At 52.2% G+C, this 17,713-nt stretch overlaps 1 protein-coding gene across 4 annotated transcripts in view; it reads left to right on the top strand.

The window, feature by feature from the left end:
• The window catches only part of KSR2 (kinase suppressor of ras 2), an 85,219-nt gene extending 75,754 nt beyond the window's left edge, over window positions 1-9,465 (top strand). For 3 of the 4 annotated variants that reach the window (XM_069870892.1, XM_069870893.1, XM_069870895.1), the window contains 4 exons: window positions 2,488-2,619; window positions 5,164-5,293; window positions 5,967-6,100; window positions 7,964-9,465. In XM_069870892.1, the coding sequence (XP_069726993.1) occupies window positions 2,488-2,619; window positions 5,164-5,293; window positions 5,967-6,100; window positions 7,964-7,970 (403 nt within the window). In that variant the 3' untranslated portion in view covers window positions 7,971-9,465. Of the gene's footprint in view, window positions 1-2,487; window positions 2,620-5,163; window positions 5,294-5,966; window positions 6,105-7,963 lie in introns of those variants that run through there. The other variant, XM_069870894.1, reaches the window with a different exon arrangement.
• Window positions 9,466-17,713: the final 8,248 nt, after the last annotated feature.

A 17,713-nucleotide genomic window follows, 5' to 3' on the forward strand; every position in this document is an offset into this window, starting at 1 on the left:
CCCTGAGGAGCTTTCAGTGTGGCTGCAGTGGACTGCTAGCAGCACTGGTGTCTTCTGCTGGTGGAGAGCTGAGAGGTGGCTTTGGGGATCCACTCATCTGTCACTGTGAATTTTGAAGCAGCAAGTGTCTGCAGGTCTGGCTTCCTTTCTCAGGATGTTTTTTTTTGCCATATATGGTTTATCTAAGGTGAAGAAGACCAATAAAGGCCAGGTTTGGGTCCTTGGAGGCTTACATGGGCAAGCACGTATGGAGAAGGGGGCAAACTTTCCAGGTCAAGTTAAGGATGGTGATGTTAATTCAGATGTGAATGAGAATTACGAAGTGGTCTGCTTTCACTACGGTTAAAAATGCTGTGGGTTAAAGATTCTCCTTGTCCTCCTAGGGCAGTCTCACCTTCAGTTCATGAAAGTGTCTGGTACAAGGAGTTTGCAGCGTCCATCCGTGCTGTGACATGCTTGTGCTGCTGAAAGAGGAGATGGCTATTGCAACTAAAATACCTTCTACAGAGACTTTGTAATCCAGCGTCTTATTCTGGTGAAATCAGATTAATTTCTCCTTTATTTAGATGGTTTGGGGCTTTGTCGGGCTGCTCTGTAATTAGGAGGAGCGCAAGGTGGGTCTTAAGTAGTCTGAAGAGCTCTTTTGTTCTTGCTTTTGCCTTTGGGTCTGACTTGTTCTTTGGTGGATTTGGAAGATGCTTAGCTGGTTGTGCTGCTTTATGCTAGCAAAGTGGCCAGGTCAGTTACGAAGTCAAACTTTTGTCATGAAACCTCAAATTGCTGTGATTGAACTACGTTTGGAATTGCATTAAAGCTCAGCCCTTGTTGCTGGAAGCTCATAAACTCATAGCTGCGTGCTCAGGCACGCGTGAGCTTTTCAGAAGGATGGGGCTGGGCTTGCAGGGGAACTGCAGAACCAAAGCCTATCCCTGAAGCATCCCAGGGTGAGTCTGAGTGCTGATCCTGGGATATCACAGTGCTGCGTGACTTGAGTGAGCAAAAAAGCCAGGTTGGATAGCAACCTGATCCAGTGGGAGGTGTCCCTGCCCACAGCAGGGAGTGGAACTGGATGAGCTTTGAGGTCCCTTCCAACCCAAACCATTCTATGATTCTGCGAAAAAAAAAAGGCAAAATAAAGTGCAATCCTGGCCTTGCTGAGGGTGGCAGATAAGATCCGAGTGCTGCCCACCACGTCCTGCTCCCTGCTGCCTGCCTGGGGATGGAGACCGAAGATGCGGGGAAGGATGAGTGAGCTCCTCCACATCTTTTCTAATTGCCCTGGTGCTTTATACCGGCTTGTAATTAAGAGCCATGCAGGTCTGGAGGATGGTGGTGGGAGGTGGCTGGGGAGCTGAAAGCCTCCCCCCTGTGCCCAAGTGCTCTCATCTCCAGCTCCTGGTGACCAGAAGATTTGTGCCTCGCCAGTGCCGCTGATTGCAGCAGTGGCTCCAACACAGCGGGGTGAAAAGGAGTTGTCAGGTCCCTGGAGGGGGCATGGAGGCTTAATCAGCAATTCCCTTGATTGACAGCATCCTTCCCTATGGAGGGGGTTCCTCCTCAGGTGGCTACCAGACCTGAGGGTGGGAACAGGGAGATCCGGACTGTGTTGTCTTGGGATTATGCACATTGTTTGCATGTAGCCATGGGGGCAAAAGCCAGCTGAGCAGTCAGTGTTTGCAGGGGGAGCTTGTCATCCTGTCTTGAGCGTCGATGGAGATGCCCATGCCTGGGTCATGTCCCTTGGGACCTGGGCTCTGGAATTTTGGCCCCAGGCTGAATTTCAGAAGGACAGATGAACCCATAGCCATGACTGCACATCACTATCTTTGGGAGATCATCAAAGCACGAACAGGGAGGAATGGTTGGACTCGGTGATCTGGTGGGTCTCTTCCAACCTGGTTATTCTATGATTCTATGATTCTATGATTCTATGAATTCCTTGATACAAGTCAGTGGGCTTTTCCTTCTGTAGCTTGATGTAACTTGGTAGAGTTTGGGTTGCTTTCTGCAAAGCTGTGCCATTGATTTAGGGCTTGGAGACATGATCAGGCTGCTTAATTAGTGCTACCACCAGTGGTCCCTGCCCATTTCTCTGCCTGAGGGCCTTTTTTAAGCCAGCGGTGCATCCTAGGTGGAGGATATAAAGGAAGAAGAAGCAACCAATGTCATCCTCAGCTGTTGGTCAAAGGAGCCTGATGTATTTGTATTGATCAGGGGGACCTTGAGGAGGCAGAGGAAAAGGTGATTGAGGTTAGCCGAGGGGCTCAAATTGTGTCCTGCTGCCTGGCAGGGACAGGCGCGAAGCCACTGCGCTGGCATTTCTCAGAGCAGGATTAATTAAAACCTGACTTTACAAGGACGCTGTAGGGAAAACCAAGTTTAAATGCCCTTGGGAGAGGGTGGGATGGCTGGGGGACTGCTCACCGGTCACACAGTGGTGACAGTCCATCCCATGGTACCCATGGCTTCGTCTCTGTGTTTCCACAGGCGGGAGAACAAGCTGCGGATCCAGAACGGCTGGTTGTGCCATCTTGCCCCTGAGATCATCCGCCAGCTCTCGCCAGATACTGAGGAGGACAAGCTGCCCTTCTCCAAACACTCAGATGTCTTTGCACTGGGGTGAGTCCCTGCGCTGGGGTGGGTTTGCTGCAAAGAACCAGCATGTTTGTGGCAGGTGTGAGCTGCTCCGAGCAGGCGAGAGGGGATAGGGATGGTGTTTGCTTGTCACAGAGCCAAGGGGACAATGCCTGCAGGATTCCCCATTGCTGGGCTTGAAGCACCTTCCTGCTTCAGGAAATGCCAAGTGAAACTCCCCATAAATAACCAAATCCTCACATTTGAGCTATGGGTTAGGGTGGCTCTGGGCAATAGGATCAGGAGCATCCTGGGGGTGCCAGCCTGGTGTAATCTCTCCCTTGCATCCTCCCAGGATGGGACCTACGAGAAGGTGCTCTTCGTGTCAGCTGGAGATGTAGAGGGTTGGGGACGCAGGTCTGAGGGCCCCCAAACACCCCGATTCTCCCCACTGACTGGCAGCGGTGGCTGCTGCCGCAAGCAGGGGCTGCCTCGGGGAGGAGATGCCAAAAAGCCAAGAAGAGGAGAATTGATTAGTCTCCTTCAATGATGCGGCTCATTGCTGCTGCCATTTATCTGAAAGCAACCCTCCCTTATGGCAAGAGCCCAATCACGCCCCGATAAAACCTTTCTTGTGGCAGACGTAGGGATAGGGATTAATTTTCTTGTGGACACCTTCAAGGCTGCAGGGATTAGTGTGCGAGGGGCTGGTATTGGAGGCAATATTTCCATCAAAACGGCAGTAATTAAAGCTGAAAGGGTCCATTTTTTTTTTTCCCCTCACCGAGGTATAACTTTAGCACAAAAATAAAGAAGTCATTAAGGGATTGCATTGAACTAAGTGAGACTTGGTTACTTAGACTTAGTTTTTCCTTTTTCTTAAGAGCGTGAGCTGTGCCCTTATGTAAAGCATGAGCTTCCTTAAGTGATTAAAAGCTTTTCCCACGTCGTACCTCTTTCTTGTTTCTTCTGTTCTCTGCTGAGCCTGGGAGGCTCACGGATGATCTGGAGGGTTATTGCCATCACCACTCCCCTCTAGGGATTTAGGGATCAGCATCAGCAAGAGGCAAAGATCTTTTAAAGGAGATAGAAATGGGGAATTAAAGCATGTGTGAGGGCGGTGCGGAGCGGGGGACTGAGGCTGGTGGTTTGTGCTCGCCAAAGCCTGAGAGATCACGGCAGTAATTCATATTACATGTGTGGTCTTCTTGTACAAAGGGAGATGGAGCAGCGAACTGCTCTCCATAGCACCATCGGTGTTCCGGGATACGCAGCCTAAATCATAGAATGTCCTCAGCTGGAAGGGACCCACAAGGATCGTCGAGTCCAACTCCAATCCCTGCATGGGACAACCCCAACATTCACACCACGGGGCCAAGGGCATTGGCCAAAGGCTTAGTGCTGTGACTGCTTCACTGGGAGCTGTTCCAGTGCTCTACCACCCTCTGGGTGAAGGACCTTTTCCTAATGTCCAACCTGACCCTCCCCTGCACATCTTCCTGCCGTTCCCTCAGGTCCAGAGAGAAGAGCTCAGCACCTGCTCCTCCTTCTCTCATGTGAGGAAGCTGCAGAGCACAATGAAGTCTCCCCTCAGTCTCCTCTTCTCCAGGCTGAACAGACCTGTTTCTTGATACTTTAACTAGCCGTGATGACATCCCTTGAAGGGAAAAGAAGGTCTAGGGAAATTGCCTTGGAAATTGAGGCCATCACTGCAGGAGTCGGGGCTCATCCAGCCTCCGGGTGCCAGAAAATGAGGATGCAAAGCTCCCAGGTGGAAGTGGAGGTGGAGGACTGCGGGGGCGGCCACCAGCTCAGCCAGAGAGCCCCTTGTTTTGGGATATTCCCTTGGCTTTGGGAGTCCTCACAGAAAGGAGGGCTTGGCTTAGTGCTAAAAGCAGTGCAGTGGCAGATGGCTGAGGGTTCGTGTGTGCCATCAGCCGGTGAGGGCACTGGGGATGGTTAACGCCATGGCTTGGATGGCTTTTTGCAGCTTGGAAAGCTTTTTGAAGAGGAAAAAGGAAAAAGTTGAAGTGAAAGTGAATGCTCGGGCTTGTCCTTCCCTGGGGCTCACTGCCCTGCACAGCTGGACCAGGTGGCAGGATTAGAAATGCCAACCTGGCAGCTGGACTACGTATTTACCTCCCACATCATCTATTAAGCTGCTCTGCGGGCTGCGGGGTGAAGCACTATTGCAGCCTGGTGGGAGATTCCCACTTGATGTAACAGGCTGGCTGCTGGCTCTGCCAGCATCCTCCTCCTCCTGCCTCCATCAACCTCCATCCTCCTGCCCACGGCCCAGGTTCTTCTCCAGTGTAAACTGGGGGCTCTGGCAGGCTGGGGGGTTGCTCTTGGTAAAGTTGACAGCCTCAGTTTCCCCATCTGGAAAACAGGAGTGGTGATATCTCTGTAGCAAGACCTGAGCACCTCTGGTGTCATATTTGGGATAAAGCATCTCCTGGATGTCCTAGAGCAGGGAGAGATGGTGGAGTCAGGTGCAACGGCCAGGTGGGAATGGTTGGACTTGATGATCCGGTGGGTCTCTTCCAACCTGGTGATTCTATGATTCTAAGCCCTGGTGTCTCCCAACAGCACGATCTGGTACGAGCTGCACGCACGGGAATGGCCCTTCAAGACGCAGCCGGCAGAGGCAATAATCTGGCAGGTGGGAAGTGGGATGAAGCCCAACCTCAGCCAGATCGGGATGGGCAAGGAGATCTCGGTAGGTGGTGTGGGGCGGGTGCTGGAGCCCTGTGTCTGTGTGCATGGAGGGGTAATGCGCCCCACTGGTGTAAACCCTGGGGGGAGGGTCCCCTTGAAAACCACTTTATGCTGCTCAGAATCTGCCTGTATAAAAGCAAGCGTTCCCTCCCTCCCCGGCCGATGAGACTTGGTCCTGCTGCTGTGGCACAAATATCAGCTCAGCTTGCATATCCCAACCACTCCTCCTTTCTTGAGGTTGAGGTGATGGAAATGGGGTTCATCGTGGGATGAATGCATTCTCTCCACCCCAGCCTTTCTCAACGATGTGATGGTGCAGATGGGGTCCTCATGAGATGAGTGTATGTCCTTGACCCCAGCTTTTCTCAAGGATGCAGTGATTGAGATGGGATCCTTATAGCTGGACATGTCTCCTTAACCTCAGCCCTTCTCGAGGATGCAGTGATGGAGATGGGATCCTCATGGGATTAATACAATCCCTCCACCCTAGCCCTTCTCGAGGATGTGGTGATGGAGACAGAGTCTTTATGGGATGGGTGCATCCCCTTGACCCCAGACCTTCCTGAGGATATGGTGGTGGGAGATGTTGTCCTCACAAGGTGAATGTTGAGCGTGGGGGTTGTGGGAGAGAGACTGGCTCTGTTTGCTCACATACCTGCCCTCTGTGGCTGCAGGACATCCTCCTCTTCTGCTGGGCCTATGAGCAAGAGGAGAGACCTACCTTCACCAAGCTCATGGATATGCTGGAGAAACTGCCAAAGCGCAACCGTCGCCTTTCCCACCCTGGGCACTTCTGGAAGTCAGCAGAGTAAGTCCCTGACCCTGTCTGTCCTTCCTCGTACTGGCAGGGCTCACACTCCTCAGGACCCCACTGTCACAACTGAATGGCTGTGTTGGTGGTGGGGGAACATGAGGACAAACTGTGGATGTATTGATGCCATAGGGGAGGGCAAGGATGGGCAGGAAGGGTAATCACAGAGTTCTGTGCCCATGCCAGCTGCTACTGCAGTGCTGGCTGTCCCTGTTGGGGTGAAAAAGCCTGCGAAAGTAGTTGGAGATGATCAGGAGGAGCCTCGTGATGTGCTCCACCAATGCCAAGAGGAAGAAGCAGGGTAGGACCAAGGATGGGCTGGAGCCAGGACCTTAGCGATATCTTTGGGGACATCGGCCAGAGGTCCAGTGCCTGCCTGTGCTCCACGTTCTCAGCAGCTTTCGTTCCTGGGAAGGTGGTTTTTCCTTCTTTTGCCTAGATTTAACTGATGGGGCGGATGCCCTGCCTGGGTTCCCTCCCCACACCTGCAGCCTGCATCAGCTATCGCGGCTTCCAGTGGTGGAAGAAGAGCATGGTTTCTTCTTCTCCCACAGACAGCTTGTCTTAGTCACATCTCTCTGCTTCAGCAAATGCAGTGGAAATGGGTCCCCAGTCAGGGTCTCAGGATCTGGCCTGCTGCTAAAAGCAGAAAAAATGCAGAAGAATCACTTAAAATGGATTTTCTTCCCTGGAAGTCATCATATTATGACAAATAAGACCAAAAGCTCAACCCATGAGGAAGCTTCAGGCACATGGGGGCATTTTCCCATCTCCTGGTGTGCATCCCCAGCCCGTGGTGGCTGGAAACCAGGATGGGGATGGGAGGGAAAGGTGAGCTAAGGGAGAGAAGCAAGGGCACTTCCAACTGCTTCAAGCATCCCTCTTGGGCCCCACTGAGGTTTAGAGATGCTGATTTCTCCTCCTGCATCTGATAACCAAACCTCCTTGCTTACTTATTTGTGTGACAAGCACGGATGGCTCCACGGTTATGGGCACAGTAAAAGCTACTGGAGTGTCCCCTGTACCACCTCTGTCCCCATGAGCTCAGAGCTAACGAGGGGCTCCTGGGAACACCACAAAGCCAGCAGTCAGATGGCCCCCAAATCACCCGGAACGTAAGCCGTTAATCAGGAGGGAAGTTAATGACTAATCCGTGCTCTGAGCAGGCACCACGGTGGCTCCAGCAGCTGGGCAAGGAAAGCTGAAGGTTGATGAACCCCAAAGCAGCAGGCTGTGTAATTGCTCGGTTGGGTTTGGGAAGGTTTTTGTAATCACCGTGCCACGCTCTGCCTGCCACCAGCTTTGGCTGCCCGGCAGCTTCCCCTTAATTACCAACCCCATCTTTTGCTAAACATGAGGGGAGGGAGGATGCTTCAGCTTGGCGCTCACTTTCCATCCAAGCTGCCTCTTCCCTTAGGGACTTGGCTCCAGCCCCCGTGTTAGGTCCCAGCTTCCCCGTGGGGTCCCTGCTTGCCCAAGAGCCCTGGATTCGTGTAGAGATGAACTGGCTGTGGTACCCGAGGACTTTGCCACCCCTGCATGGGAGACAAAAACCCCCTCAGTCCTGCTGCTGGGAGACCCTGGGTGTGTGGGAATGGGATTTAGGTGTGTGGTACCCAGCCAACCCTTTCTTCTCTAGACGATACTAAACCCTGGAGCTGCCTGCACCAGGAAAATCCAAACCAGGCTGGGATGGAGGTATAGAACTGTGCAACTTCCCATGGTGCTGCTGCGTTTGAGGGCAGCTCCATTGCAAACCCATTTGGGGAGGCTTTTTGCAATGAACTGCCCTGCAAAACCTCTGTGGTGCTGTGGGACAAAGCATCCAGTGCTGACTCTGTTGTGTTGTGTCCCTTCCAGGCTGTGACAGGAGGAGTTAAGGGATGGTGCCTTCCTCCCCCTGCGGTTCTTCTCTTCCTTCCAACTTCCCACTCTGTGCTATGGAGGAGCAGTGGGCGCCGTGGGCCGACAGCACGACAGGAATGAGCCTCTTCCCCTACAGCATCTCGCCCCGGGAAGCCTCTCTGGAGGAGCTGAGCTGGCAGCCAAGCCCCAGAGAGCCCTGGGGATGCCCAGCTGTGGTGGGATAGGGATGGTGGGTGGATCTCTGTGCACACAGGGTCAGGTCTTGAGCAGGTTCCCCACCGAGCAGGGGCAACCCATGAGGCAGATGGCTTCAATTTAATCCTAGGGCTCCTCTGGTCCCAGTCAGCATGGTCAGTGCTCGTGATGCTTGGTTTGGAACTGGTTGCTTCTTTGCTCTCGATGGGTTTATTTAATTTCCTTCATTTTTCTTACTGAAAAAGAGGGGGAAACGTTGCTGATTCGTAAGTTTAGCAACTGGAGCCTGCTGGAGCCAGTGAGTGCTGCTGCTATTAACTGCCCCCCACAGGGAAATGCATCTGCAGAGCCAGAGCTGGAGGAGTCCTGCTCCCCCACGCCTCAGCAGCCCTGTAATGGGCAGTGGTGACCTTTCACAAGTGGCTTCTCTACCTCCCGGCCATTCCCACTTATGCTCCCTCTCCAAGGTCTCCCTATCAGCAGGGTTCATCTTCACATTCCTGTTAATTTAGCTGTTTGCCCTCGCACATAGCTAATCAGCGAGCCTTTCCCTCTCACCCTCCCCAGCGCTGCTTTGCTTTTGGCCTTGACCCTCGCTCCCGGAGTCACTGCTAAAGCCTCGGCGTTAGAGATGCTCTGGTGCTGAGCAGAGCAGGATTGATTGTGGTTAGGGCCCTTCCCCTCTCCCATTGCCTCCCCTGAGCCCATTGCTGGAGCCAGGGATGCAGATGGACTCTGGTTGTACAGAGTGAGCATCTCCCTTTCCAGCCGCCCGTGAGAGCTAAGGTTGTCTCAGCATCCCTCCCCAACCAAGCAGCCATGCCCAGGACCGTTTTCCCCTGCATATTCATCTCCATCAACCAAATCCTGGACCTCCCCAGAGAGATGCTCTTCGGGCAGCGTCTTGGTGCCGGTGTTGCCATCTGAATACCATGTGCTGGTATTTCCCTCTCCCCGTCAGCTTGGATGGGGCCTCGAGCCCATTAGATGAGCTGTCAAGTGACAGATGATAGCAAATTGCATTTTCAGGCCTTTATTGAGCATAATTGCTTGACAGGAACCATTCTGAATAATTCAGTCATAGTCTAAGTTAGCTTTAATTTGGAGACATGACAAAGCTCTGCAAAGTAACCAGCTCCAGTTTGTTTGCTGCTCCTCTAAGTCCCACTTGCCAACAATTGAACCGGTTTAGCATAAGTAAATGACGATTAAAAACCTAATTGCATATAAGAAGAGATGTTACTTCAATTGTAGGGGCATATAAGAAGGTGCTTTTATTTCTTCAAATTTGCACATGTGCACGTGTAGTGGACAGGAGCCGGGAGGGGTGAATCTGGCCGCCGAGTGTGCTGACAGAAGGTTGGTCTGGATGAGTCTCCTGGTGATGCTTTTGGGGTGTTTGCTGTGTCATGCATCTCACTCTAAGATATTTTGCACAAAGTGGGGGTGAGGCCGGGTGGGATGAGTGAGCAAGGGTGGCATGAGCCCTCATTTGTGCTAATTGCCCCCAGATGGCACAGGTGGTTTGTGGTCTCCTGGGCATGATGCTGCAGAGCTCAGCATAGGTGGCTGAGCACCACCTCATCCCAAAGCATGCTCCATGGCTGCTTAGCCTCTACCTCCTCCACATCCCACCTCTTCCCTCACTAACACACACTGGTTTCTTCATCGCTCCCCATCAACAATGTCCTCTGCTGCTTGTCCTCCCCCATCCCAACCCTTCCCTGCTGTCTCATGCCCTCTCCGTCCTCTGTGTGTTCGCACACGTGTGCCATAAATGTTGCACTAAACCTCAGAGTCTCTCTGAGTTTTCACCAATGCCTTCACCCGTGGTGGTCCCAGGGTTTGTGGGAGGGAGCAAACCCCCGTTGCTGGAGGTCTCGGTCACCAGGCTGGCACAGGGAGGTCTCACCATGAAATCACCAGTTCCCAAACCAAGTTCAGATGGAGCAATCACTGTAGAAATGTACTGTCCTCCTTGCTTGATGGTTTTACTTTCGAAGTAGGCATGAGCTTCCTAGGCAAGCAGTAGCAAGTGGAGTGTGTTGGAAAGATGAGGGAGGTGATGCTCAGCACCAGGAGTGGCAAAGTGCTGTAGCCTGATAGATGTTGTGCAGGTTTATGGTGGAAGGTACAACATCCATCGTGAAAGGCTTTGCTCTCTGTGCCCCAAATCCTCCACTTGCCTGGAAAGTCTCACCTTGACATATTCCCCTGTGGGGTCCCAGCAGCCCTTGGCAGATGCCGAGGAAAGAAGTGAGCTGATGAGCATGTTGGTTTGGTTCTCGTAGGAGCACAGAGCTCTCTGTGGTGGCCTTGGCCAGGTGTTTCTCCCCTGGATTTTGGGCATCCAAAAGGAGCTAAGTGTTCCTTTAGCCAACAAATCTTCCTCCATCTCCCTCCTTTCTCTCCCCCTCTTCCCTCACCGTAACTTCTCACGAGCAGAGACGTTGCACAATAGTATCGATGGAAAAATAGCTGCCCTGTATTTATCATAAATTAGCTCAGAAGAGCAGCTCCTTCCCTTCCATTCAGTGCAGCAATGGTTGTTTATGCAGCCGTGTTATTTGCATCATGCCGTCTTATTTTTGAAAGTCTTAATTATTAAAAAAAAACCCAACCCCAAACCAACAAATCTTACTTTTTTTCTTGTTGTTGTTCTTTGGTTTTTTGACTCCAGCTTTGTGCAGTGATTTTTTTTTCCCTGTTTAAAAATATCCAGCCCTACAGCAGGGAGAGAATGTAGGAGAAACTCTCCACAATGCCCTCTAATAGGAGATCCGAAGGAGCGAGAAAGTCCATCCGGTTGCTCAGTTTAGCTGTGTGAGCTAGAGGAGAGACGGGTTATTTCCAGACGTGCTGGGCGAGAGCAGAGCCGATTTTAGCACAGTGGTGTTTTGAGCAGCAGCTTGAGACATAAGGAACCGTCCCCAACCTCAGGGTACATCCTTGGGTTCTTGCAGCGGAGCTGCCCCAGTGATGCTGTCCTGGTCCAGTCCTCCAGCTTTCAGCTTCTTCATCCTTCTGGTCCCCCTCCGAGTCCCCTCCGCAAGCTTCCCAGTCCCTGACCTTGCTGCTGTCTGAGTTTTTATCTGGCATTTCAGTGCTCGCAGGGAACACCACACTCAGGGCTGGGTGGTGAAAGCACTGCCAGCGATGGGGTGGTGATACCGCATGGCCCCAAAGCACTAGGTCCTCCTTTGGCTGCTAAATTATATCCCCATATCCTGCTACTTCTTCTATTCCCCCTTCCTCCCAAATTACTTGATTTGAGCCATGACTGGGTGGTTCCTGGGAATGATGAGCTCAGGGTCTGGCCTCAGCAGCTTCTATCCAATACTTGACCATGGCAGAGCAGAGATAATTAAGATTTAAGTCACACTGTAGGCAGAAATGAACGTCTTGGAGGTGGAGATGCTGCTCAACCTTTTCCAGATGCCATGGAAGAGTTGGTGCCTACAGCTTGGTCTCTGTGCCCATGTGGTGGTAGTGGTGATGCTATGAGATGCTCTTTGCACCCCTAAGTACCGTGGGGAGCCCCGGGTCAAGCCCACTGGCAGCCAGTGCTTTACTGGGCACCTTCGCTTTCCTGCTTCCTTTCTTCGCCATCTATTTATTTAAATTCATTTTAATTAATTTATTTTTCTTGCAAATAGTGATTTTTTGGGGGGAAGCTTGGTCAGCTACAAAAGCTGCCTTTAATTTCCAGTCCCTGTAAAGTACGCTGTGACATTTTCTTGTACATAAGGTATATATAAATATATATACATATCTCTATATGTATGTATATAGATATATACATATATAACGAGCTCTAAATCCTGTACAGTTTCAAACTGAACGCGGTGGCCTGCTTTGTTTTCTCTGTGTTAGTTCTGACTGTTGCAGAATGAGCTGACTTTCATTTCCCTTTTCCTCTTTCCCTTTTGTTTTTATAAATATATACATAAATATATATAGATATATTTTGTTGTTGTTGTCGCAAAACTCTTGTCACCGGAACAGTTGATTCTGGTGCAATAAAAAAATAAAAAAAAAAGGTATCACCCACTACCCAACAAAAAGAAATTGCTGAGAAAGGCACGATGGATCTCCCCGATGTAAATTTGTACAGTAACATTTATAACGTTTTCTACACTTGAAGAAAGTATTTATAATTTCAGCTGTCTGACTGAGTGTGAATCTCTGTGACCTGCAGAAATGGATAGCCATTTGTTCCTGTGGTTTCTCGTGCAGTGTTTGGTGAGGTGACAGTGTATGAATTATTTATGCCAATAAAAAAAAACCAAGAAACCTTTGAAAACTATCGCAACCCTGTGCTGCTCCCCATCCCTGCGCCGCCTGCCACTCCCTGCCCTCTCCTTGCTCCACAGCGACATCGCAGCACGGTGATGGGGTGGGAGTATTTGTCCATGGTGGGATCTGGACCACTCTCATGGTTTAGTATTTGATGGGAATGGTTGGACTCGATGATCCGGTGGGTCTTTTCCAACCTGGTGATTCTATGATTCTCCTCCATCACACCCCCGTGAGCTGGTAATAGGGTGGGACTGTTTGTCCATGGCAGGGTCTGGACCACTCTCCTCCATCAGACCCCCAGGAGCTGGTGATGGGGTGGGAGTATTTGTCCATGGCAGCGTCTGGACCAGTCTCCTCCATCAGACCCCCAGGAGCATCTTGGAGCTGAGCTCTAGTCCGGTGATGCTCGGGGGGAAAACTCTATGCTGCCGAATCCCCTTTTCCTCTCTCCCACCGTGTCGGCTCTCAGCTCTTTGAGGACGATACTTCACAGCAAACATTTGGACGGCAGCCACAAGGAGACGCAGCAGCTGAAAACATGGGAGATGGGCAAATTATGGGTCAGGCAGCAGATAAATCTCCATGCAGCTCTGCTCGGCGGAGGGGCTGGGGTGGTGCGTGTGCCAGGGGGGTTGCTCCTCCCCAGCTGGACCCCTGTGGGGATGGCTGAGCCCAGTGATGAAGTGCTGGAGGCTCCTTGCATCTGCTGCTTTCTTTGTTTGCGTCTCCCATGCTGTTTTACTGGGGGGCCACCATAAATCTGCAAAGCAGCCCATCGGAACGCGGTGGCAGCATTTGCTTGCGGGACTGGCACAGGTGGTACCTGATGGTAGGAGGTGGAGAAGAAAGTTGTGGAGGATTCATGTTACATCCCCCCTCTCCTTCCCTCCTTGCTATCACCTGAGTGCTTGAAAGGTAAAATAATGATGGCTTGCCATTAATAAACCATGAACACTCAATGCTTCTCCCATCGAGGTCTTTTCATCTTTCAAAGCCTGCAGAAGCCAGTAACCAATTAAACCAGGTGCATCCTGGGCAGGGAGCGGTGGCGGAGCTGGCTGGGGGGATTTTCTTGGGAAGGATGGAGAAAGAAAGGCTGGGTAGAAGGGAGCTGCTGTGGTCAGGCGTGGATCTTCCAGAGGAGAGAGAAGCAGGGGATTTGGACATAAAGAGCCACTATTTGATGCCCTGACTGTGCCAGGGACTTTGCCACCTCCCCAGCTCCCTTGCAGGCTAAACGGGATGCTGGCTGCACTGCAGTGTCACCATCTCTTCTTTATATGCAATAAACAAGGGGCTGGCACTTCCCTGGGTGTAAATCTGGAGGGGTTTCACCAGTCTAGAGCATAACTGGTTGGCACTGGTGCGCAACTGGGCAGGCACGGCTCCAGCACTCCAGGCACAGAGACACTAATTGAAATGCTGGTGGCAGCGCTGAGCCCCTGCTGAGCCCAGCACAGGAATTCTGAGCTCCCCCCTGGCTTGTGCCTAATGAGATGCCAGCATCAGGATGGGGATAAATGTGCAATATATCCCCCAAACAGCCTTAACAATGGTGTTGGTGGATTAGAGGCGCCTCTGAATACATATCTGCATATATATATATATGCGTGTGTGTGTGCATCGGAGAGCCACATGAATGCATACACGTGTCCGTAATCTCCTTCTTGCTGTTGATGAATCACGAGCCATTAATATTTCATAGGCGAAGAATAAATGCAAGGAATGAAAGCGGAGCTAAACCCCCAAGATATCGGCGCTAGCACTCCTGCTGCTGCTTCTGGGAGAGCCCACAGCCACGAGGCTCAGGGTGGGTGCTGCTCCCATTGTGAGTCCAAGTGCTGATGGCATCGGTACAACCGGAGTGTAGTCAGCCTGGCTGGTGTGAGAGGGTACAGTCACCAAAAAGGACTGTTTTCTTTGGGTTAGTAACTCTTTTGAGGTCAGCTATGCTGATGGAGAAGGAAGAGAGCAGAGGGCATCCACATTTTCACTGGGAAGGTGCTTCAGAGGTGTTCCCATGTGCCCTGGATGTTGCTTGGGTGACCCACCCTTCCTCCAGGCACTCGGTGTTTTATACATGTGTATCTTCCTTGACTGCCCCCAGAATAAAGCATGTTCTGAAGCTTTTTATTGATCTGAACTTAAAAAATCAGATATGCGAGTGCCACGATGGTTCAACTGCTTCTTAGACCTTGGACACTGGCTGTGAGCCTCAGCTCACCACGTGGACAGTGTTGCCACCACAGGGACGGTTCCAGACACCGTGTCTGCTGCCAGCAGGTTTAGGTTCCCCTTCCCGCTCTGTATCAGCAGAAACAGGAGACAAAGAGGCTGGAGGAGAGCCAAGACCTGAGCCCAAAGGTTGAGAACCAGCCATGGCCCCCAGCCAGCGCTCTCACCCATCCCAGCCCAGCACCAAGGTGGCTCCCCGAGGGAGCTGGAGCTGCACAGGGTGTGAAGAGCAGGAAGACCGCTGCAGGTTAACACAATACTTGTGCTGCAGCCAAAGCCAGAATGTGGGTCTGGAGGCTGCCGGGAACTCAGGATGGGGCTAGCGAGGGTCCTGCATCACTGACCTGGGCTGCCTTGGACCATCCTGCTGGTGCCAGTCCTCCCTGGGGCTGGCTGGGGACTGGCAGTGCCTGACAATGGGGTATTGTTTGGCCACTGTAATTTATGTTTCCTCCCCAGGCTCGCTTGGGCATTCTCAGGAGCCTCCATCAGCCGTTGCTGCTGTAGCACAGGACCGGTGCCTTCTGGGGCACCAGGGGTGAGCGGAGCCCCCACAGCCACCCCAGCAGAAACTGAGGAGTCCTACCCAGATAAGGTGCAGGTGGGCTGGGGCATAAAGCCCAGCTCCAGCTCTTCGTTAGGCTTGATTAGCTCATCAAGGGCTGTCCTCCCCTAGGAGCAGGACATGCTGGGACAGTCCAAGCTTTCTCCACCACAGATGTCCTGGAGAACATTGTTGGGGCTGCGTGAAGCCCCAGAGAGGCTGCTGACAATGCACAGACTATTCAGCTGCTTCTATCAGAGCTACCAGCCCTTTAACACAACTGCTGCTCTGAGCTGATCCCACTTTGCAGGAAGACCTGGCTCCTTAACAAGATTAATGACAGCCAGGTCATATAAGGGAGCTGCCCAGCTTCCCCCTATGTTTTGCCCTGGGGTTTCCATCCTCCTCTGCCCAGCTGCTAGGAAGGGGCTTGCTCTGGCTGAGATCCCCACGGTCCTGCTCTCCCATTGCTCAGCACATTTCCTTTCCTCACTTCTATTTTTATGCTGCCCTCCAGGACAGAAACCTGACCCCCCACCCACTCTGCCTTGTCCTGTGCCCAGAGATGTTACGTGAGCTCCTGCCTGGTTCCCACCACAGGACCTTTTCCTCTTGACAGCCCTGGGAAGGAGCAGCAATTCCTAATTCCAAGCTTTTTGCGCTAAACTTTGCACCTGCAGCTTCTTTTGGAGGTTAAAGAGCCATGCGTTCAGCAGCACCAGGTAGAAAAACTGGCTGAAGGCTTTGCCATGCCTTCTAGCTACTTATTTATTCCATGTTTTTTGGGGGACAGGGTGGCTTTCTGTGTCTGTGCAGCAAACCCTGCACCTCGGGGGATGGGGCACCCCGTGCCATGGGGGTTCTGTTGGGTTCTGGTGGTGTGGCGATGGGACTGTAGTGCTCAAGGTCCTTTCTGGAAATAAATCTGCAGCTTGTGGTTTGTGCCTAGGGACCTCGAGGGCTCCGTCTGGTGGAGAGGTTGTCCCACTGGAGTACGAGCTGACCTTTTTGGGCAGGTAAGGGGACCTGAAACCATTTTTTTGACCCTAAGCATGAAAATTCAAAGGCGTGCAGCGGGACAGATCCCCCTGGGCTCTCGCCTATATCTGCACGGGAAACCCATGCTAGCTGTGATCTGCTGGGGCAATACGACCTTTCTACGGGGCAAAGAGAAGTGACTCCTTCTACGTGGATCTTGCACCCAGTCATGCAGCAGCTCTGGAAGCTCATAGAGGGATTTCTAAAGGTCTCTTGGAAAATCACGTTCCATAAACACCTTTATATCTCATGAGCTTTTGCAGTGCTGGGTTTGCTGCCTGTCAGAGGTACTTTAGGGACCAACTGTCCCTGTGTGTCTGCTGGCACCATCCATCTGACATTGCATCAACAGGCTCTGATGGTGGTGACTGGGGGGATGTAGGAGGGGGCAGCCACCCCCAGGCTCGTGGACACTGAAATCAGAGTAGCGCCACTGTGGCGGCCGAGCCCCGGGTTGGGTTTCACTCACTGACTGCTATTTTCAGGCCTGCAGATTCAATGGGTGATAATGCTGTGACTGCTGGGAGGTTGGAGGTGGGTGTGGAGCGTGTTTAAAGTCATCCTCAGAGCAATGAGTCCTTCCTCAACCTGGTCACAGCCCACACTGCTTTGTTTTGTAGGATGTAACTAATATACTCGTATTTTCAGCTGCTTGCTCCATGCAACCTCTTTTCCAGCATCCTAGGTGGGGGTGACTCCTTGCTTATTCCTTGCACAGGAGGCTTGCTGCTTGGAATTCCACGTGGCACCTTTCCATGTGGTGATCAATAGCTGCTCCCTACCCAGAGCCCCCCAAACCCAACATCTTGGGCTTCTTCTGAGTATGTTTTGCACTTACAGCAATGGAACCGTGCTGGTGGAGCAACTAAACCGCAGCTCTGCTGTGGCTCTGCAGGCTACGCATCACGCGTCCTGTTCCTCAAGGATGTGGGGAGGCTCCAGACAGCTGATCTGCTGGGAAAGTTTCATCTATAGGGATCCATTGCCCTGTGGCTGGGCAAACGCTCTTGGTGGTTTTGCCCAGGTCCTGCCCCTGGGCTTGGCTTGGAGCAAACCTGCCTGGGCTTCTCTGGAGAAAATGGATTGCTCCATTCTTAGTGCTTTCTCCCACACCTTAAATACAATGCACCTGGCAGGAGAAGGGCCTCTGGGTGCTGCTCATCCACACTTGATGGGTGCAGGCAAGCGGCTCATCCACAGCCTCCTGGGGAGCAACGCTGGCACTGTTCTTCCCAGGGAACAACGCTGCATCCATCCCTGGACCCAGCGGTGAGCGAGACCCTGGCTGGGCTGGGGTATCGAGACCCCATGCCAGCTCTGTGTGTAGCAGGGCTGGCACAGGGGCTTGGGGTGATGCTGGGTGGCCTCAAGCTCCACCAGGGGAGGTTCAGGCTGAACATTAGGAAAAAATTTTTCCCAGAAAGGGTCATTGG

This window comes from Phaenicophaeus curvirostris, chromosome 17, assembly GCF_032191515.1.
Source record: "Phaenicophaeus curvirostris isolate KB17595 chromosome 17, BPBGC_Pcur_1.0, whole genome shotgun sequence".
Classification (NCBI taxonomy): Eukaryota; Metazoa; Chordata; class Aves; order Cuculiformes; family Cuculidae; genus Phaenicophaeus; species Phaenicophaeus curvirostris.